The 22,504-nt window shown below is 41.8% G+C and overlaps 1 protein-coding gene across 1 annotated transcript in view; it reads left to right on the top strand.

The window, feature by feature from the left end:
- SYNE2 (spectrin repeat containing nuclear envelope protein 2) overlaps positions 1 to 22,504 on the top strand; it is a 183,772-nt gene that overhangs the window by 121,896 nt on the left and 39,372 nt on the right. The window contains exons 82-96 of the mRNA XM_050898321.1: positions 272 to 454; positions 903 to 1,049; positions 2,741 to 2,917; positions 4,713 to 4,868; positions 6,498 to 6,647; positions 9,026 to 9,196; positions 11,084 to 11,217; positions 11,529 to 11,733; positions 13,709 to 13,888; positions 15,950 to 16,078; positions 16,643 to 16,797; positions 17,138 to 17,285; positions 18,495 to 18,589; positions 19,968 to 20,202; positions 21,618 to 21,812. Coding sequence (XP_050754278.1) covers positions 272 to 454; positions 903 to 1,049; positions 2,741 to 2,917; positions 4,713 to 4,868; positions 6,498 to 6,647; positions 9,026 to 9,196; positions 11,084 to 11,217; positions 11,529 to 11,733; positions 13,709 to 13,888; positions 15,950 to 16,078; positions 16,643 to 16,797; positions 17,138 to 17,285; positions 18,495 to 18,589; positions 19,968 to 20,202; positions 21,618 to 21,812 — 2,460 coding nt within the window. The remainder of the gene's footprint in view (positions 1 to 271; positions 455 to 902; positions 1,050 to 2,740; positions 2,918 to 4,712; positions 4,869 to 6,497; positions 6,648 to 9,025; positions 9,197 to 11,083; positions 11,218 to 11,528; positions 11,734 to 13,708; positions 13,889 to 15,949; positions 16,079 to 16,642; positions 16,798 to 17,137; positions 17,286 to 18,494; positions 18,590 to 19,967; positions 20,203 to 21,617; positions 21,813 to 22,504) is intronic.

Raw genomic sequence — 22,504 nt, 5'->3', positions numbered from 1 at the left:
GTTGCTCCCTGGACCTCTGTGTGAGGTGGGGATCAGGATATTCCCAATCCCTGTGGAGCAAAAGATGACATTCAGCATTGTATCAAGCTGGGCAGAAAAAGGCCTTACCTGCTGCCAGAACATGTTGAATTTAGGTTTTCTGAACTTTACAAACTTGCTAAAATCTGTTGTTGAGGCAGTTCATCCTGTGACTGAAAACCTCGTTTGTCTTCTTTATTTAAATAGATACATAAATATTTACTCTCTCTTAAATTTCTCCCGTGCACCTCAGACATTCTCTAAGGAAGTTGATGAAAAATCTTCCCTGAAGTCATCTGTGGTGAGCACTGCCAACCAGCTTTTTCACGTGAAGCAAGCTGATACTGCAGCACTTAGGTCATCTTTGGCAAAGTTTGAGCAAAAATGGGGAGAACTGATTATACAGCTCCCGGCCATCCAAGAAAAGCTTCACCAGGTGAGGAGAAACTCTGCTGCCATCTCTCAGTTCAAGCTAAATAATTACTTTAAAATGTTGCTGCTGCAACAGACGGCTGCTGCATAAGGCCCGCAAAGCATCTCTTTCCTAATTAGCTGTCTGTCTTGCTTTCAGAATATCCCCAATATTGTACTGTAGTTTAATTATTGCAGCATTCTTCCTGGGCTGTTTTGCACATATCTATCATCTTTACAGTTTTCTATGAAAGTCTGTTACAATTAGAAGGAATTTTATTTCAAATTTCTGAATTCTCGAACTTTTCTTAATTTAAGTCATATGCCCCTCTGGAGCACAGGGCTCACTTTCAAGGTCATACCCCAATAATTGCAATTATAGTGTCTGAGCCTTTCTAAAAATACAAATGTCATCTTCCTTGATATTTCTAAGAAGCAGAGTGTAGAGGATTCATTATATGCTTTACCCCCAGCTTCAGATGGAAAAACTTTCATCACGGGAAGCTATTGCTGAACTAATGATCTGGCTGGACCATGTGGAACAACAGCAGGGACACGAGGAGCCAATAAATTCACGACGTAGTGCTGCCCAAGTCAGAAGCCTCCTTCAGAAGTACAAGGTAAATGGGAAGCTGTAAGTCCAGGCCTTCTGCAAGGTATTTGGCTGTAACAAGGATGGAAACAGCCTACAGGCACTGTCATATCCTTCCCCTTGCTGTCGGGAGGGTTCCTCAAACAGTCTCAAAGGTGCCTTAACATCTTCCTTTTTAAAAATCTTTTGCTTCCATGCCGCACAAAACACTGCCTGCCCTGCAATACAGCTACTGCCTGCTGTGCTATAATCTCCTTTTCCTCATGCTGTCCCGTCTGTCTTGCTTGTTCTCCCTCTCTCTCTTACATTTAGATTATAAAATGTGTTGAGCAGGAAAGCTTTGCTTCCTTAGGAAGATAGACCCTGTGTTTGTGCTGTGTTTTAGTCTGCCTTTTCAACAAGAAATACCTCGTAATTTTGGAGCTCCATAGCCAGGATTCATTTAACTAGAGAACAGGGTTTTTGAATATTATGTTTCATCAAAAGAGATAACCTGCTAGGAAAGAGGGACAAGATGAACGTCCCTGCAGAGAGAGAGGCTGCAGCAGACTCTTGGCTCTGTTCAGATGCTAAAGCACCAATGGCAGAGGCTGATTGCTCCAGCCACAGGAAGGATTCAAGCCATGCTTGTACCTCCACAGATGCCAGGGAGCCCAGCCTCAGGGCACGAATCCCTACAGAGCCGTATTTTGCTCTGCCCTTGCAGAGCTGCCGACCGGTGCTCTGGGCTCAGACAGGACAACAGTTCTCAGTCTGCAGCTGCAGTTATCAGGCACTTTGGTACTGCACGTAAGGCAAGTGCCAACATAAGCATTTCTTTCAAAGAGCCTTAGTATAGCAGATACATACCATTTTGGTCTATATCAGTTGGATTTGGAAGTTGGAACATGTAGGTGAGGTGCTGTTTTTAACCCTTTGGGTATTTAGAGATCACTTTGTACGTCTGTCTTCTGCACTTGTCAGCAATGTGAGGATGTGTATGCTGAGAAGAAAGCTGGGATGAGGGTCATGAATTACTACAGGGAAGCAGCTATGGCTTTAGTACCTCTACTATGGTATTCCCTGGTGGCTTTTTTCTGGGTACTACTAGATACAATGAGGAGCTCTTTCCTCCCCTCTTCTCCTAAGAGCTTCTGAAATAAAAAGGCATTCCCTTATGTTGTTCTCACTTTGCATGTAGTTTCTCCCCGATATCTGTGGGCAAGGACACTGGTGCTGGAGGACACTTTTTCCTCCCAGATATTCTGATATTCTATTCTGATATTCTATTCTGATACCAGATATTTTGACAAAGGAGCACAAGCTCTTGTCTGCACTTGTCTGTGAGTTGCAGGAGTGTGGGAAGCCCTCAGTCTTAGCCTAAGCTGGGCCCATGGCAGTGTGATGGTATTGTCCAATGGATAAAGTACTGGGTCTGGTACCCCTCAGTTTTATTCCCTGCTCCGGCACTAGCCTGTTCTTACCTTGAGCTACCCATGTAATGATAGTGATTTTCTGCAAAAGTTTCAGTGGATGGAAATAGCTACACAAATATAGAATAGTAAAAATTGGGAATTATTCCTACAGCCAGGTCTCTTTCAGAAAAATATTTTAGGCCATGGTTCAGAATAAGTCATGAATGTCCCATAACTATGCTTTGAAGCATCATTGGAACTGATCGGATTAAAACTGCCAAACTAATTGTTTTACGTTTTTGTTCTTTTTTTTTTCCTCCTCCAGGAATATATGATGGAAATGAACTTTAAACAGTGGATGGTAGATTTTGTTAACCAGTCACTCTTGCAGATGAGCACTTGTGATGTGGAAAGCAAGCGGTATGAAAGGACAGAATTTGCCGAGTGTCTTGGAGAGATGAACCTGCGGTGGCACAGGCTGCAGGCGTCTCTGAATAGAAAGGTTTGATTGAGTTCTCATTGCTTTCTCTCTCACAACTCTGATCTTGCCTGTGCCAGTGCTCTGTATTTTGCAAGCAGCCTTTCTCCCTGAGTCTGAAAACACTGTTGAACACAGTAAGACTCCCTGCGCTCTCTGCTGTCTGTCCATCCTGCCATTTCATGGGCAGCCTATGGAGTGGTCTCATAGCACATCAGCTGGTGGGCAGGCATCCAAACCTCAGCAAGGTCTGGGAGGGTAAACTCTCCTGTAACTTGAAGGGAGGGAAAGTAGACAAAATCTGCTCTTCATGACAGCCTGGGATTTACCCTAGTTGACTGTATTAGGTGGAAAAAATAAGATTCCTCATATGAAGAAAATACAGTCAGTGACATGTCAACAAAGAAGACCTATATTGAGAAAACTGTGAAAAAGGAAGAATTCAGGGTAGTGTCTGCAGGGGAACCTGTTAGTGAAATCTGTTGAAGCTGTGGGGTGCTGTGAAAGTTGGGGCATTTAAAACTTAATGGGAAAAAACACTGGATGGTTTGTGGAAAGGAGAGGTGCTACACTGCTTGGTACAAACAGCCAGGCCCTGCTCAGCAAACACAGCACCAAAAAAGCAGGCAACCCCTCCACATGCCATATGATGGGAATGAGAAACAGAGATATATTAAGCTACCACCTGTTTTCCTGTTGTAGCAGTTGGATTTGCCGAAAAAGTAATTATTAAGTAAGTAGTGTTGACAGCCATATTCAGATGGGGACATATGACCCTGCTGGAAAAGGCACAGCAGGGATCGGTTCCCAGCCCTGCTCCAGCCCTCCTGGGTCACTGGAAATGGGTTACTCTGTGTCTGTGTCCTCATTCTGCAGTAATTAAATATGCTTTCCCAAGGGAGTCCTTTGAAGATCAGCAGCTGATAGGCAAATTCTACATGTAGACTAACTATACCAGCACATCTTCTGTGTTTCTCTGTAGAAAATCTGTTTCAGGCAGTGCCTCAGAATTACTTTATTCTAGTGAGGCTAGAAATAATCCATGCATGCAGAATTAGATGCCGCTGCTTGTGTGCCCCAGTGCCCAGAAAAGCTAGTGTGACTCATGTGATATGGAAAAGACCAGGGGAAGGTTAGCATCCCAAAATGCAAACATGAGGCTGCTGGAATGAATCCCTCTATCAGCACATTCCTCTTTCATCTCTGTTTCTCTCCTGAATTTACAGGGCTTTGGGAGAAGCTGCCCTCCCTGAAACCAGATACAAAGACCGCTGATCAAACAGAAAATTCCCAAATTTTTCTGACTCAGAAAGTCTTCCAGAAACATTTTCAAGTGGAAAATTCAGTTCATGCACAACTGAAAATTTCCATGATGAAATTACAATTTTGTGGGGGGGAAAAGCTATCTTCTCTAACCATTTTCAAGAAACTGCATTCTAGGATTTAATGGATCCTCAGGGCCAAGATTGAAGATCGAAGACTTGAGGTCCCTTGCTTATTAGTAACTTTGTTGGTGAGTTTTAGGGAGAATGAGGTTTTCAGACTCCATATGAATGTGTCCATGTAGCCCAGGGTCACCCAACTTGTCAGGTCCGCAGGCTTGCCAGCTCCAGAACCCACACTGCCTTGTTTTCTTCCCAGGGAAAAGGTCAGATCCTAAAGAGCCAGTAAAACTTTTTAGCTTCTTCTTTTGAAATATTTTCTCTAAATAGTATTTTCAGTGTAAATATTGTAATCTCAAATTTTGTCATGGAAGGGGGAGCCCTGTTTCTGTCCACCTCTAGGTTTAAGTAAGTTAAAATTGTTGCGTAACTTTCAGATACAAGACCTGGAACACATTTTGGAGGATATTACTGAAAATGAGAACAAAGCACAGACTCTGCGCAACTGGCTGGAAGCTCAGAGTGATCGACTGAAATCTTTACAAACCCCAGCAAGTCTGATCTCTGCACAGAACACATTAGATGACTGCAAGGTAGAGCATTATATGTGTGATATTATTGTAAAAAACATATTTAGCGCTTTGCTGACTCCAGACTAAAGAACTGCACAGATTTTAACAGAAAAAATGTAAAGGAAGTTGCCATTTCCTAGGAGAATACTACAATGTAATTTTAATTAAAGCATGTTAGGTTCAAGTGATAAAGAGCCAGATCCACTTTTAATGTGAATTGCTATTTTATGTTTTTTCCTCCAATTGAAGATGCATCTGCTGTTGTTCCATGGTATTTGGAGTGCTGTGCAGCAATATTGTAGATCTTATTCTGAGATGCCTCCCAAAGAAGTAGTTCTCAGTTCAGCACATCCATGGCAAAAGCTATCAGTTCCATTAGTTTGAAGAGCTCTGTGGTGGAAGTGTCATGGAAACTACACAGTCCCATTTCGAAAAATAGCAACTCTCTCTACTCCTGCCCTAGAATGTAGTCTCTCTGTACCAGCCTCAAGAATCTGGGTGTCCTTTGGTTTTGTTGTGTTTTTCTAGGTATCACCTCCCTCAAAATTAGTACAGGTGCAGCCAGATAACAATTGGCTCTTATTGCTCCGACAGTCTGCTGTTTTCATTCAGTACAGTGGTCCCTCTCTGTTTTTTAACATGGAATATTTGTTCTTTCATTGCCATGGTTACATGTCTCTCTCGTGTAGTAGGCTGCTTTTATTGCCTGGAGTGCTCTGTTATACACCGAGTTACTTGTCTCTCTGAAGCACTCTGAAATGTATCAAGGGGCCAGAATGGAAGAAAGACACAGGGTATCTTTGACTAAAACACTAACCTGCTCACAGCAAGGTACAGTGCTAGGATGCAGGTGGATAAAATGTTTCATTAGAATTAATTTTCTCAATAAAAATGAGGTCCAAATTTGAAAATGTTTTGTGGACAGTAAGTGGGGGGGGGAAAGGCCATGGCTTTAAGCATAGTATTATAGGAAAATGTTATTTTCCTCAGTTATTGCTGAGCTTTCCAGCATGTCAAGCATGTCTTGAGCATGTCAAGACTAGCTTATAATCTTGCTGATTGTGTTAGGGGAGAAGTTATTCTCCCAGGCATCTCCATTGATTTCAGTGGGGTTTCTCCCATGGGAGGAAGCCTCTGACTAAGAGGACAAGCTGAAAATAACTTTCTAGAAGTTGTTAGGATGTCAGGGACCCTCATATTGCAAAGTCAGTTCCTATATTACCTTCGTCTGCTGGAGCGGAGGAGGACCCAAATGCTAACCTGCCCGAGGAAAAGTTCAGCTGCATTAATAGAAAAACTTTTTTGCATCTGGAGAGGTACAAAGAGGCCTGCATGGTGGCTGAGGAATTAGCTCCTGATGATTTCCTTCCCAAGCATGATGTCCATTGCTCATGCTGACAGTAAATGGACTGATTCTAGCTCTACCTGCAGGAGACTGTCTAAAACAGCCACTGTAATTTTGAATTCCTGTAAAGTAGTTGCTTTGTATCAGAGCTGAAGTGGTGGTGGTGTTGCATGGCTGAAGAATTACACAGAATTGGTTTTAAAGAAGGAATGTTTATCTAAGCTCCTCACACAGAAGGTTTTTGCTATGGTCTTATTAAAAGATCTTACTTATCTTCCTTTTTTTTTTTTTCTTTTTTCATTTAGGAGCTAGAAAATCAACTCACAACTAAATCCAAAACTCTTGATGAGCTCAAACAGAGTTTGGCTTTGAATAGTAGTGCAGAACAAACCCCAGAAGCTCTGTCTCTCAGGATAGCTGAGCTGTGTGAAATGGTGGACAGCATTGTAAGCCAGGTAAAAGTTTGTTTGCATTCAGATTTCCTCCAGTACATATTCTTACCACCAGTGTTATTAATCTTCTTCAAGGGATGGCAGGAGCTGGTACAAAAAAGATGCGAAGTGTTCCTTACTCTTAATCTTAACCTTCCTAAGAACTTCCTTTTAAGTCTTTACCATAATGTAAATTAATGTATTTCCAAGGTTGAGAGAGAAAAAAGTGTCTGATCTCGAAGTAGTTTGAATACGGGGGGAGGAGGGACAGACCCCCATCTGCAGTTTAAGAAAATAAAGATATAGCACTGCTATTTTTCTGTCATGTTGAAAATGGAAACCTTAAACTCTCTTACTCAATCTGCTTCTCTTTCCTACCCTGGTCTTTCTCCCCTGTAGTACACTGGTGGAAGCTGCCTACTCCTGCCCCATTCTCGCTGTAGCTTTTCTATCTCCCAGTTACTTTTTCATCCACGCACCTGGATGGCTTTTGCTATCTTCAAATCCTATGTAGTTTCCAGTTGCTTCAAGGAGAGTCTGGCAGATTGGTTTCCCATGCAAATTGTCTCCCCAGCAGTTTGCATTTATAGTTATATTATCTTTATACTTGGAACTGATCTTTTTTATCTAGATGTAATTGATAAGGGCAGAAGATATAATAATGAGTACATTTACGGATTTAAATTTGTGATAATAAATAACCATATACTGTAGAGGATTATACGTGATGCAGTGATTGTGTTTGTAGTTAAGATTCCCTTACACTTTCTATTATAAATGCCTTGCTTTTGTTCCTCAAAACTTTGTGAAACCTGGACCCTTTTGCCTGAACTCTTCCACATGAGGTGTTGGTCCAGGATGGGTCTGCTGCTTCTTGTTGTAGGTTTCAACAGAAATGATGTGGCTGTTTCTTACCAAGAAAGCAGAGAAATTTTTGTGTGTGTACATGATGAAAGTTCTTCCTTCCACTGTAGAGCTGGGGATTGAAATTGGCAGGATTGACAGCGTAGTGCTTTTTTCTTCTTACAGTCACCATGGGTCATGTTAATTTTAGTATTTTTATGACTTAAGTATCAAACTTACAAACTGCAGAATGTTCTTACAGCCTAATTGTCTGCATGTGCAATGAAACACCAAGTGCAGCTTTCTTCCCACGGCTGACTGCTCTCAGCAGAGCCAGGCTGTGATTTCAAATATAGGTCTAAGGAGATGTGATACCTTGATTGTATTGTCCATAGGTTGATCTCAAGACTGTGAGTCTGTGGCCCAGAGATGTTTCATGAGCACAATGTCTTTCCATTCCTTGTGTGGGCAGTAATTAGCTGCAGGCTACAAAAAGCAGTTAGCGATTCCTCCCACCTATACCATGATTCAAATGAGAATAGGGATGATTAATCCATCTACTCCTGCATGCCTGGAACTAGGATACTAGGATACAATGATCCATGAAGTCTATTTAGCGTGCACTATGGTGTAGAAAAGTCTTCATCTTCCATTGTGTGGATGCGTAGTCATAACTGAAATCTGGCATCTGGCTTTGCCAGGTCCCCTGGAGACATGCTTGTTTGCTTGCCTGGTTTTCATGCTCTTCTCAAAGCATCTGGTACTGTCATGACTGAAAATAGATATTGAACTAGATGAATGTTTTGTCTAACCCAGGACATGCCTTATTTACTTACCTGATACAGAAGGAGAAAAATGACAAATCACACTGAAGGAGGACTGTGGGTTTGTGTTTGCAATGTCTAGGAGTATGTGGCAAATGGAAACCATGCTTGCCCCAATATAGATTAAATTACTGTAATAATGAAAGAGACATAGAAAACAAAGAGGATATCCATCATTTAATTTTATATGAGAATCCTGAAGTTTCTAGACCGCGATTCAGGTGGGCCTGCATTATTAGAGCACAATGGCATAAGAGGGATGATAGCTCTCCAGAGTATTGTAGTAGCATCTTCCTCCATACAAAACAATTTCTGTTCAAATTTTCATTAAAAGGAAACTTGATCTCTGGATCAAACTATCTGCTTCCTAAGAAGATTAAGGCTCTCAACTTCCTCCCACTTCAGGTTGATTTTGGCAGGAAGGAATAAGCAGTTCATTATTTCAGTACTTTTTACTTTTTGGGGGGTTCTGGAGTTGTGGCTGACGGAATAGTGCTACCTTGAACTCTGGTTAAATTTTTATTTTCAGCAAATCCTTATACTTCACTCTAAATACTGTTTACTGCTTGGTTTGAAGCCTGCACAATTCTTTACCAAGTAGGAGAATACTCCAACTTGTGAAATTCTTGTGGATTGTCATGGAGTAAGCATTGAGCTTAGATTTTTAAGTCATTTAAAGGTGATTCATATGTCAGGACTACCCAAGAAATAGTAACAAAAGTGGTTCATTTGCAGGTTGCAGAGTTAAAGACCTCAATGCAGTCAATACTGGAGCAGTGGAGAGTATACGATGAAGTTTATGCAGAAGTCAGCCTGATGACGATAAGATATATGTACTGCATAGACCAGTGCAAACCTTCTGTGGTGTCATTGGAAGCTTTGAAAAACCAGGTCAAAACTCTCCAGGTAAATCTACTGAAGTTGTCTTATTTCTGTACTTCCTTCTGTGCATTTAAACAAACAAACAAACTCCACTGAAAAAAAGACCAAAAAATTTGTGAGCAACTTCCTCTGTATTGCCATTGAATTCAGTGGAATATATTTTTTTTTTACCTTCAGAGGCACTGAGGACTGTTTTTAGACTTTGTACTTTATTTAGCACAAAAGTTCAACTTTGGTGCAATTCAGGTACCAAGGTTCAAGAGAGAAGTACAGGTCAGCTGCTACCATGTCTGCCTTACTGTGGGCTAGCAGAGCCTCCATTTTGGATTGCAAAGATCCCTTGACGTTTTAGTCTTCTGCACGTGCTGGAAGGCATCCCCATATGAAGCACCAGCTCCTCATGCTCCCTTGCACTGCAGAGTCCAGATGGACATGTGCACTCCACCACCATCCCTCATGCTAATGTCTACTCAGTCCATGTCTCATCCACATGGACAGCAGGAAGTCTGGCTGAAAATACAGCTGGCAGAAAAAAACCTAATGCCATCGCTGTATGTGTTTGCCTAAAGGTTACTCACCATTCAGGTGAAAGCGGTTGGTTCTCAGCTCGTTGGTCAAAAGGAAATTTGCCCCTTTGCTTGCGCTTCCCAGGGAAATGCCCTGCCATAAGGCTGTAGCATAACCTCGAAGGAGATGCCTGTGCATCGATGCTGGGACTCTGTACAGAAACTAAGGGGACCTGGGAGAAAATTGGCAAAGGGCCCATGTCTCTAGATCTGTGATTTGAATGCTCCCCTGGGTGCCAGTGACCACTGACGCATTTTGCATTAAAGCGTTATTTGCATTAAAGCATCTTTCCACGTATAACCAGCACTGGACTCGAGGTCCAGGACCCAGGATTCCCTTTTCCAAAAGCTGTGGCTTGGGTTGGGTGGGTGCAGCAGCCCTGGGGCAGAGCAGGGGGATTCCCGAGCCTGGCGTTTCCGATTGCTCCAGCACAAAGTCAACTGTTCAGTCGCCCTCCAGAGAGCTGGAGTTTCCTGCACAGCCTCTGAATGAGGCTGGGCATAAATGCCAGGCGTAAATGCTCTGAATCATCCTGCTGCTCTGCTTGGCTATTACAGAGTCTAAGTGAGGCATCTAGAGTAGGCAGTCAGGCTGGTGCCGGGTCTGAACATTTTACAGATATGGCTAAAATCCCCTTACCTGGCTTTAAACAAGTGTTGAAAGGCTGTGTAAATACTCCCTGTTTTGGTGTAAATAAGGCCTGGTTTGGTTTATTTTCAAGTTATATCAGAAGTGGTGCAGGACAGACTGAGGCTGTGAATCCCGGGTACCTGCCTCTCAGCAGTAAAGCCTGCATAAGTGCTTTCCACCCTCACCTGGGGACACATAATAAATGGAAGGAACTGGGCACCTTCTTACCTCCTTCCTTCCATCACCCTGTTTATTTTTAATCTGGATCAGTTCACAGATACGATCCATGGCAGGGGTCTGCAATTGCCTGTATCAGGAGTGGGAACACGCAGCCGGGGACAGGAGTTGTCAAGCCAACTTAACTGCCAGTAGAAATTTCCCTGAAACAGTGGCTTAAAATAAAAACATTTTTGGCTTCTAGTGAACTAATTTAATCAGTTCAAGGCTGTGGGTTTGTTAAATGAGCTGTTTCTTTAAGAGCAAATAAATGGCCTCAGTTTAAAATAGGCCTCCTGAATGATTTTTTTAACTTGGACCGTTTCACCTCTCTTTTAGCTTCCTAATTTTTAGGATCAGGTGTAACATTTTTCACAAACATTTTAATCTGTGCTGCAAACGTGTGGCATTATTGCTACTCTATCCCTACCAATCTATAGGGGAAGCTATACTTAGGTTGTTCATCTCCACGACTAATTGCAATAATCCATTTTGCAGTCTCTTCAAGATGAATCGGAGAACAGTGAAGAAAGTTGGGCCAAGCTCCAGGCTGCTGCCAGTAACCTGAAGAAGAACTGCTCCCCCTCGTTTGCAGAGATTATTGAACAGAAGTGCACGGAGGCACACACTAGGTAAGCTTGCAAAAAAGACCCCCGGTTGTTAGTATTTAAAAAAAAAAAAAGTTGCTGAGGCAGGACTTTAATGTCTGTCAGATTTTTAAATCTATACGAATACGACTCACCTGTCTAAGGGTACCTGTGTGAGGAGTAGCTGATACTACCTTTTTTGTGATGGATCACAGAGCACAAAATGGTGCTGTGTCAGTGGGATTTCGGTAACATGGGTATGCATGCAAAGAAACTCCCACAGGAATCCTACACCAAATCATATTCTGGAGGAGAATCTACTAGGAAAATGCTCTTATCCTTTGATATGTTGGCAGGTGGAACTCAGTAAATGAAGACATCACAGATCAACTGCGGGCAGTGCAAGCAGCTGTGCAGCTTTGGGAGCCCTTCGATACTTTATGCACTGAGGCAGCAGCCAAGTTACAGCAGCACAAAGAGCAGTGCACTCAGCTCTTGGATGCTCACATGCCCGAGGATAACATGATAGAAACCCTAAAGCAGAGGATACGGGATATAAAGGTAAATGAATATGTTTCTGCTGCCTGGTACAAACCAGGATTTATTTTTGAGAAACAAATCAAAAGAACACCTTCTTCCCCTGCTCCTCCCCCGAATCCAGTCAGTGGAAAACATAAAATCTGTGGGTTTTTTCCATTAACAGGCACCTTTGTATTGCCTTTAAATACTTTGACCAGATCCTGAGACCAAACCAAACTAGAGTTAGCATAGGATGAGAAGAGAGCAGAAGGGAGCAATCAGATTCCATCTCTGCCCCTTTGTGCTCTATACAAAGAGTCAGGCCTGTATTGGAAGGAATAATTAAACCAAAAATTATTTACTTTATGGAGCACTGCTTGGGAGGAGAGCTAATATCTACTAGAACAATAGCTGGGGACAAAAGGCCAGTTTTCCAGAACACAGGACCATCTTGAAGTCTTCTACAGTCTTCAAATTGGTTTTATTTGAGTTTGGTACTTTTTTTGGCCTGGTCTGCTAAGTTCACAGATTTCTGTGCTCATTAGATTATTCTAAATGCTTCTGACTTCAGGCAAATGAGATCTCATGCTGAGACCACAGGGTATATTTGACTCTCTCAGGCAGCAAAGCTGTCATTAGGTTCTGACATTTTTGGTTTCTTCAGACTGCAATAAAGAAATATAATAATCCTTATTTCAGGACAGAGCAATGATTCATCATGCTTTATGAACCTCTAGCCACGTATTGGAAGAAGTCCAAAGTACTCCATTTTGCATGTGGCCAATTAAGAAACTTTACATTATGGGAAAGAGAACTCATATATTTCTTCCTGTGCCAGAAACAACTGACAGCAGCAAAGCTTAGACCAAAACATTTTCACTTTCTTCTGGTCTATTAATGGCTGTGACATAAATTCATCAATATGTCAGCAAAAAGGCATCACATTTTCTGGAAATTTTTGGGAAGAGTTTTGCACCTCCTAAGCAAGGCATGACCACTAGAGTGCCATTAGCACTGTGGATCCTGTCCTGGTATGTGTGGGTAGGACCCACGGAATTTATTGTGTTTTTTTGAAAGTGGTGAGTTAGAAGAATGGAGATCAGTGATATGGCATATGAGTTACGTGTATTTGAAAATACATGTGCATTACGAAACTGTGTTTTAATCTCTCTAATCTTTTCCTCTATTATATATTAGGAAAGATTATGGTTTTATGGAACTCTGTTGCCACAATAAATAAAAATAGAGAGAGTCCTATAGAGAGAGTAAGAAATCAAAATCGATTATTTACTAAATGGCTGAAGTGGCAGTTTACAATATGATCCATTCCAAAGACAGGGGTCAGGAACTAAGGGTCATTTTGCTTTTTAGGGAAACATGTCAATCAGAAGTCTTTGTTCATTACTCACAGAAAAAAGAATATACAGTGGCAAATTCCAGGGGGTTTCATGACTAAAAGTAAATGACAGTTGTCCAGGTCAAAAAAAATAATCAAGTACATTGAATGAGTATAAAATTACTCCCTTTGTTCTTGTACTGCCTTTAGAGTTTAATCTTATAGCATCTTTTCTGTAGTAAAGGGGAACAAACAAAACCAAAACCATAATCCTCAGTCACTAAGGGATCCAAACTCCTGGTATGTTTGTAACATAATAGCGTTTCTCATCTGCAGCATGGGCCAGTTTCTCCATCTGCTAGTGTACATCCATTCTGTAGAGAGGGATATTCTAATTTCTCTCCCTAATGTCCTCTGTAGCAGTCGTATCCCACTGCCTGAAGTCACTGGTGTTCCACTGAACTTTGAACTGTGCCTTTCCCAGCACTGGAGTCAATGGATGCAATTCCCATTATGCTCTGAGTAAAAGACTGAAGCTTTCACCGTAGCTGAATTTGGCTCCTGGAGGAGATCAACAAAAAGAGCTTAGTTACAGCAACAAAAGATACTAAATGAAAGTGGCACATGAATGACGATCTGATTCATTTGCTGACTTTTTTTTCTTTCCCCTTCTCTCATCAGAATTTACAGCATGGCCTTCAAAACATAGCAGGATGCCGTACCCAGATTTCTTTGCTGGCTGATAGGATAAAACAGCAGGCTGGGACAGCTGCACAAGCCATTCTGTTGAAGAAGCTGCAGCCGCTCCAGAGAGCAACCTATTTGGAAAAGATGTTGCAGAGGAAGTTAGATGAATTTGAGGTATTTTTTTGAATATTAAATTAGCTGTCAGTGTGAGGTAGCTTCTTCACTAGAGCCCTGTGTGAGCTGCCTTCTTCACTAGAGCCCTGTAGTTCTTGAATTGAAATGAAATGTTGTCGTGGTTTAACCCCAGCCGGCAGCTAAGCACCACGCAGCCGCTCGCTCACTGCCCCCCCACCCCTGGGATGGGGGAGAGAATCAGGAAAAAAACCTCGTGAGTTGAGATAAAGACAGTTTAATAGGACAGAAAGGAAGGAAAAACAATGATAATGATAATAATAATATGACAATAGCAATACTAAAAGAATTAAACTATACAAAGCAAGTGGTGCACAATGCAATTGCTCACCACTCGTTGACCGATGCCCGGTTAGTTCCCGAGCCGCGATCCCCCCTCCCAGTTAACTCCCCCCAGTTTATATACTGGGCATGATGTCATATGGTATGGAATAGCTCTTTGGCCAGTTTGGGTCAGCTGTCCTGGCTGTGTCCCCTCCCAGCTTCTTGTGCCCCTCCAGCCTTCTTGCTGGCTGGGCACGAGAAGCTGAAAAATCCTTGACTTAGTATAAACACTACTTAGCAACAACTGAAAACATCAGTGTGTTATCAACATTCTTTTCCTACTAAATCCAAAACACAGCACTATACCAGCTACTAGGAAGAAAATTAACTCTGTCCTAGCCGAAACCAGGACAAATGTCAATAAAATAAAACTTGACAGTATGATCAACTATGTAAAGAAATAATACATGAAGCCAGAGGGACAGATGAAGGAAGGGTTTCACCCTTCTTACTTGCTTGTGTTGCTCTAAAAAGCTTTTGTAAGTGGACCTATTACAGTCAAGCAGTACGGGACCTCAGATGATTAAAGGTTAGGAAACGTATTTTTAGTCTATGAACTTCCAAGTAAGTTGTAAACTTTCTCAGCTATGCGTTGGAAAAAGCCTAAGGGCTTCAGTTTGCTTTGATAAGAGTGCACACAATGTACCTAAAAACCAAACAGAAAACTGTGGTCATTTGATGTAATTTTGAAGACCAGATTCACATCCCTGTTCAGGCAGAGCGGGGAGTGACCTGGATCCAGGTTTCCCCATATGATGCTCTGCTCACAGGAGTGCTGTGGGATTGACTTCCCCTCTGCACAGGTATTCCTGAGAAAACTTCGAAGCAAATGTACTGCTATACATTTACTGATGTAAAACTAGTCTGTTCCTGTGAAAAGGTCTGGTTTCAATGAATTGTTCTGTTCTAAAGTAAACCCACATTCATCAAGAAATTTTCAGCCAGCTCTATTTATGACTCCATCTACCAGCACAGTTCAATGGCTGGAAGCCAGATATCTTTGTGAAGATAACAGATTTCTCATATTCCCTGTGAACTTCTTGCTCCATGAAAAATTTCATTTCCGGATAGTCATTTTCTCTGGTGTAACCATGTAGTATTACCACAAAACTGTCTCTCTCCCCGCACCAATTTTTGCCATTCCTTATAAAAATGTTGCTGTTTCAGTGTTTTAGAGATGTGGAGCTTAATTCTTGCAAGAAAGAAAAAGCTTTCCCAGTGCTCTTCTCCCTGACCCAAAGAAACCAACGTAGTGAATAAAAAAGTTGAATTCCAGCCCTAGTTATTTCTCTCCACAGAGCTCATGTAAGCTGCACAGCCTTGGCTGTAGGCACATGGGAGCAGGCCCTGTGTGTAGCTCAAAGGAAGCTCATTTTCACAAGTTTCTTCCCTCTGATAAGCTAAGTTTTGGCTTTCCAATTTCACAATAAATCAAACAGCCCAAAGCTACAAAAAGGTATTGCGGATGCCCCTATTCCTTCCAGATAGATATGAATCTCTCAGGATTTAGAGATTCAGTTTCTTGCTCTCTGCTTTGGCTTAAATTTTCCCCTTATCCAGTGCAAAACCAGCAGAAGTTCAGTGAGTGAGTTATAAATACATTGGAATTTGGATTTAACATCTGTTTGTTTTCCTAACAATACTGCTTATTGCTCCTTTTTGTATACTGAATATGTGTATTAAATCATAATTAACATATGTATGCAATATTCACCCTAGTTCAATCTTTTACAACTGGAGGATTTCAAGAACTGCCTTGAAACGCTGGAGGGTCATGTCAAGAATTGCACAGATGCCTTCGATAGTCTCTGTCTAGAGGGAGAAACAGACAACTCAGAATTGCTCATGGTATGTTTGAATTCCCAAGTACAAAAAGATACTACTCAGGATTTAAGTGTCCGTAGGATACCAGCTCTTGCCTACTTCAAGAAACTCTTTGTGTCCTAAGTATTGTAGTTATAGCACTTCCATCAGAGTAACTATAATCTCATCCAAAACACAAAAAGCAATGATTTAAGTTCATAAAAACTCTAGATATGCATTGCAGGCCAAATGCCTGCATGGAGGGGAGGAAAATCACATAGATTTGGGGTTGATGGGAGATCTTTTTCCCCAGCTTTGCTCTGGAGCTACCCTGTTGCCCTCAATGTAGGGTACAAAGTAAATCTGCAAGTACCAGCTCTTGAGTATCTGTTCAGTACTGTTGGAAAAGTGGGCCCTGTGTAAGGGAATTGTGACTTTTTTGTTTCCTATATTCTTTGAAGTTAACACAGAAATGTTGGGGATTTTTAGGTTAGCGTTTTGGATGCATAACGTTCAGATGCTTCCTACAGAAGAGAATAGGCTTCTGTATTTCTTTGAAATGAGAGAAAGGCAGTATTTTTTGCAATTAATTTATTTTTTTACTTCCAGAATCACACACTGGAGCTTGCTGCACTTTCTCCAAGCATAGAGAGTTTGAATGAAGCAAGCATTAAGCTGCCACTCAGTGAGTTCACCCTGAAGAAAATGCAGACCCTGACTCGGCAGTGGAGTCAGAAAACAGCAGCTGCGCTGGAATGCTGCAGGTCCGAAATGCAAACAAAAAATCACTGCTAACCATTTCCTTTTCTGTGAGGAAAATCAAAACCAAATTCAAGCATGGGAAGTCTTGCAATCTGTTCTCAGCTTTCTCAGGGGCTTTCCAAGTTGAATTCCCGACCTTTCAATTTACTTGATTATTCAGTGGCTATTTGTATTCCAAGTCACTTGAAGCAAAAATCTGGATGTTCATAGGTGAAGAAGGTAGCAAAGTGCCAAGCAAAACCCTATTATGTTAGTATTACTAGCCACCACGTTAGACCGTATGCAAACATATCCAGAAAACCACCAACACAATAGTTTCCGATTATTTCTTTTGCTTTACAGTATGCTTGAGGGAACTCAAAACGATGAAAAGAAATTCTTTCAGAAATGTGAAAACTGGATGAAATTCCTAGAAAAAATGAGAGAGGCCTTAAAAAAAAATATTCCAGGACGGTTTGAAGAACTGCAAGAGCAACAGAGAGTGTATGAGGTAAGGCTAACTCTAAAAATGGAAGCATCTTCTTGAATGGTGAAGGTGGGGGGAAATCACTAGAAAATGCTATGCCTTTTGAAATTCGATCTGGGCAGAGTTTTACAGAGCATTTCACTCTTGAAATGTGGCCTTGTACTTATTCAGAGGAAAACTTTGAAATGTGAAAATCCTTTTCCAAAATGGATGGATCCCTTTTTGCAGGGATCAGACCTTTAGGAGTGCATCCTCAAGTGTTGCGTCATGGAAGTCCTAGATTTCTCCAACCCTGAGGTTACTTGCCTGTCTGCCTCTCCCAGAGCACTGAAGCCTGTGGCAACTAGCTAGGCAGTTTCCTGGCGATGTGGCAGGAACCTTACCAGTTTCTGGAAGAGCTGCATTTAAAATAAAATGGTTTAACAGGATATTTCTCGTTTGACCAGTTGTTAGCTTGTGGTGGAAATCTGCTTCGCTGGCATTTTTCCAAACACTTGCTCTTTGTTATAGAGAGAGAGTGCTTCACACGTGTATGACCCTATCCATTCAGAGGAGAAGGTACATTGCATGCTAGCAGTAGCATGTGGATGCAATTCTAAGCAAAGTGTCTGTCTACAGACTTTGTCCTAGTGGCGGGAGGATGGAAAAACAACCAAAATACGGGGGGGGGGGGGGAAATATCATGTGGTAAATGCTAAACGTCATGAACCGTTAACGGTGAGCTTTGTGCTGCCGCAGTGGACCACAGCTTCACACTACCCAAGTCTCTGCACGTTAGCAGTATTCATTAGGGTCCATAGAAAGTTATTTTCTCTCTTTTACTTAGACCTCTCCAAGTCAATTCATTCATTGCAATGAAATTATTTATAGAATAAACTTTTGCTCGTTGTGATAAAGAGTAAATTCACCCTTATATGTAGTTTTTTTATACCTTTTCTATGGATTTCTGTCTAGATTGCATTTCTCATGAATGAGTCCAGCAAACTTTAGGCTTTGGATTACCTGTAACATACAGCTCTTGGTGGGTTCTGCTATCACATATGTGCAAATTCCTCCTGGTATCCAAAAAGTGTGGAATCTTTTAGGATGCACTTGACACTAGCACTTGAAAATAATAGAGCTTTCAGCATTTAAAATTAAATAAACGCTGTCACTCTAGAGGAGCAGAACGAGCTTTCATAGCAAAGGTTGTTCAGTGATCAGTTAAAACTGTTGTTCTCGTGGTATTTTCAGATGCTGCAAACTGAGATTTCCATAAATCAGCAGACATTTAATTCTATCATAACAAAAGTTCTACTCTCCTTGGAATCCAGAGAAGCAGAGAAAAGGTAATCTATTTGTTTTTCTCCCTAAGATCTTGGTAATTCAGTGAATATGCTCTCTTCCTTGGAGTTGGTATTGAATCTTTGCTCTCATGAGGACATAAACCCAAATTCTTGACTGGGTTCGCTCTTTAAATAACCTCCTGGCACATTTTGCAAAAGTGTGAGGAGGTGCGATGAGAAAGAAACACAGGTGCCCTGGCCAGACTGCATTTTGCATAGTAACTGGATGTTCTGCCTAACAAAAATAATGGCTCCTGAACAGGAGGCTTCCTTGTCTACTGCTACCCTGCAGTTGTTGAAACTATAACTGTGGTTGAGAAGCTACCTTCTTACAGAGGGTAATGAGGATGCTGCATATGAAGGATCCTTTCTCTCTTCCTAGACCTCTCTACTTTTTAAAGTGCAGAGGTGTGAGACTATCCATGTTGCCCCGGCACACGTGACAGAGCATTGAGTCATTGGCCACGCAACCCAAAACATATGGTAGCTAAACCTGTTTTTTATCCGTATGATCTTATACTTTTCTCTTAATCAATGTAGAGTGAGAAGCAGCAAGTAGTATTTGTGAGCAGAGGTTCAACTGCCTCAGGCGTTTCTGCTGTGAACACATTACCCCTCTCTGCCAGAGCTTGCTGCTTCCAGAGAGCTGGCAGGACAGTGTGCGTGCTCCCCTCAGCCACTTCAGTATGAAGTCCATAGCTTGGCTTAAAGCTGCCGGGGAAGGTAGGGCTAAACTAAGCAGAGCTGCTGGATTTTTGTGTTGAAGCTAGCCCCACAAACACAGGTATTGGTATAAGAGCTAATCTGGGGTCCATGGCCTCCTGCAGAGGAGCAGAATTGATAGATGTGGGTTGTCTTAATCACTCCAGCTAGATCTGCTGTATCATCTAACCATGTTGTAGGAGAGACCAAAAAACTGCTTTGAATGGGTTCAGTAACAACACAGAGCCTTTTTGCTTTGCAGTTAGGCCCCACTGCTGTAGGATACAATGATGGTTGAACTCCTGCTTACAGCCTGGTAAAAGCACAGATCAATTTTGCAGCATAATCGGAGACCTTGTCTCACTTGCATTGACCTTCTTGTTCTTCAGAGAAGTGTTTAGTGCATATTGTTTCTGTGATTGCTGTACTATATATGTTGCTATACCACAATAGCAAGAATGACTTGCATTATACATTCTTGTATCATGTAAAAGGTTTTTTGGGTTGCCTAAAAGAAAGAATACAGAGAGCAGGGCTGAGCTTAGGGCTGCACAGAGCTTTTTGCATAGTTGGGTATTGTAATTGGAATACAATGTTGCAAATGGAAATCCATCACAATTATTGTAAAATGCAGCCTTGAGGTCAAAATATATTAACACTCAACACTTCTCATTTTCAGAACAGAGTTTATTTCCAAGCTCACATTGCTGAAAGAACAGTGGCAGAATGTTATCCGGATGGTTCAGCAGAGGAAGAAAGATATCGATGGACTCGTGAGCCAGTGGCAGCTCTTCAGGAGTTCCCTGCAGAGTCTCAGCAGATTTCTTGCTGATACAAACAGCTTCCTCATAGCTATGAAGAGCCAGGACTGTTATAGCCTTTACCAGCTTAGAAATCTAATTCATGATTTCAAGGTACTGTATTTATTTCTCATAAATCTAAAATTTGTGGGTGTTTTCTCAGACTGAAACAACTTTTGTCCAGTAAGGTAAAAAGCTTTAAAATCACATGCTTTTTGGGAAAAACAATTGCTGACACTTTTTCTTAAAGCTGAGCACAGATGAGAAAACAGTGACACTGTGAAAGGCTCGTTATACTAGGAAACGTACTGGTCAACATTGTCACTTTATAGCCTTGTATGCTTTAAAAATATTACTGATATGAACATGGAAATGCAGGGTACCAGGGAGATTAGGCAGGAACCCTGGTCAGCAGGTACCCACTAGGTCTGTGTGCGTCTTATTAACATGGCTACTGAATGCAGGCCTTGCAGTTTGCCTGAAGGAAGCAGGCACATATGTGGCAAGACAGGCCATATGGGTCCTATGTGCGCAGGGATGGGCAGGAGGTGCCAGGAGCAGAGGATAAAGCACTTGCAAGGGGGTCTGTCCTTGGAGCCACCACTCCAGGATGCACAGACCTGGGCAGCAGTTCTTCAGGGCAGTGAGTTCTGCATTTTACATGCAGGGGAAAAATATTTTCCTTTGTTAATTTTGGGTATCTAGGTTTTCCATTTGATTATGCACCTCTGTTTTATAAGAAAGTAAAAACAAGCAGTGAACTTGATGGTTGATTAAGGCAATCTAAAACCTCTCAAAAATACATTATTGAATGCTGTTTGCACGGTCCAAGGCTTATTGTGTTCCCACACACCTAATGTTGACGGATTAACACATTACCAGTATTCCATTTGGCGCTTGCCCTATTTATTTCATCTTTATTTTTACCTGCTGTGTAAAGATGATTTTCAGTAGATTTTACAAGTTAGTGCTCGTGCTTTTCCATAGTGAGAAAAGCCAGAAAGTCTTCTCCCTCCTACTCCAAACTGCCCTCCCCTCCTGCTGTTGTTTTACAGAAAGAAACAATGATCATATCTGCTTGTGTTACAGACCAGTTTGTGTTGTAGGCAAATTATTATTGATGGCTTACTTCACTTGGAGTATGTCGTGATTAACAGAGCTGTTATCTCTGAAAAATTTTCTTAGTTGTTAATGCTAGAGGTGCTAACAGACCTTAAACTGTTTTTTTAATTCAGAATAACTCAGACAACTGAATTTCCATCTTTTTGTAACTGCTGCACTTTCACTCTATAGATTGTCTGTGAAAAGCTATTGTAGAGTCTTATAGATCAGAAAGAATCTGTTTTTTTCTGAAATTAAAATAGCAGATAGGAGAAGATCTATTCATTACTCTTTCATGAATGTGAACAAACTAGTGCCTTGTAACTCCCTTTGTGAGTCTTCACTTCTTCGCAAGTGAATGCCAGGAGTGCGCTTCTAAACGCTAAAAACAGCTTAGAAACTTAAAATTACTTTTTTTTCTTGTAAAGAGTAAAGCAGTGATTCTTCAGAGGTGGCAAACCATGTACTCCGTAATCATCGATGCCGGGGAGAAGTTGCGCGCTGTCTCCGATCCCGAGACCAACGCTGTTCTCCAGGAGGAGCTCAGCCAGTTACAGCAGAGTTGGGGGGACACCCAGGTCCAGCTGGAGAAGAAGAAGATGCAGCTCAGCAGCACCCTACAGGTAGATGATGCCCTCCCCAGGGAGGAGTGGCACCTGCTTCTCTGGCGTTGGGTCTCGAGAGCTTCTCTGCCCTACTGTCCCCGGGGCTGAGCACTGTAGCAACAAGGCAAGTGCTGAGCTGCTGCTCGCTGCAGAGGGGCTCTGAGGGAAGTGCCTGTCATGTGCCATCAGGGCTTGTGGGAAGCTAAAACTGTGGTCTCCTGATTCTCCAAAGGAAAATGGGGTTGGCATCCATTTGTTGCTACAATGGATGTTCCCGCTCTGCTTGTTCTCATGCTCCCCATGGCCTGGAGCTCTCTCCTGCTTCAGGCTGTGAAGCCTGAGCTAAAATTTAGCTTAGAGGGAGTTAGCATGACTTGTTGGTCCTCCTGTTGTTGCACCTCTGAACAGAAGGGTAGGTCATATTTATGTCCTTAGAGCAATAAATTTGCTTTCATGGCTAGACAGTACATAGGTATGTCTTAAAATTGAATACTGTCATCGCTATGATCCCCAGCCCAAAAACTATGCTAAAAGCCTCTCAAGTTGGACAAAACTAAATTAGCAGAAATGCTCTGTAAGACAAGCCTTACATACAAGAGAGGGTGCAAGTTCTTCTGTAAATCCATGCACCAAATTCTTGTGGGTGGTACAGTGTATCCAAAAGAAAACCCAAATAACCAGAGCACATTTTGATTATTAATGTCAGTGGG

This window comes from Gymnogyps californianus, chromosome 5 (genome assembly GCF_018139145.2).
Source record: "Gymnogyps californianus isolate 813 chromosome 5, ASM1813914v2, whole genome shotgun sequence".
NCBI classification, from domain to species: domain Eukaryota; kingdom Metazoa; phylum Chordata; class Aves; order Accipitriformes; family Cathartidae; genus Gymnogyps; species Gymnogyps californianus.
This window is presented reverse-complemented; position numbering and strand designations above follow the sequence as displayed.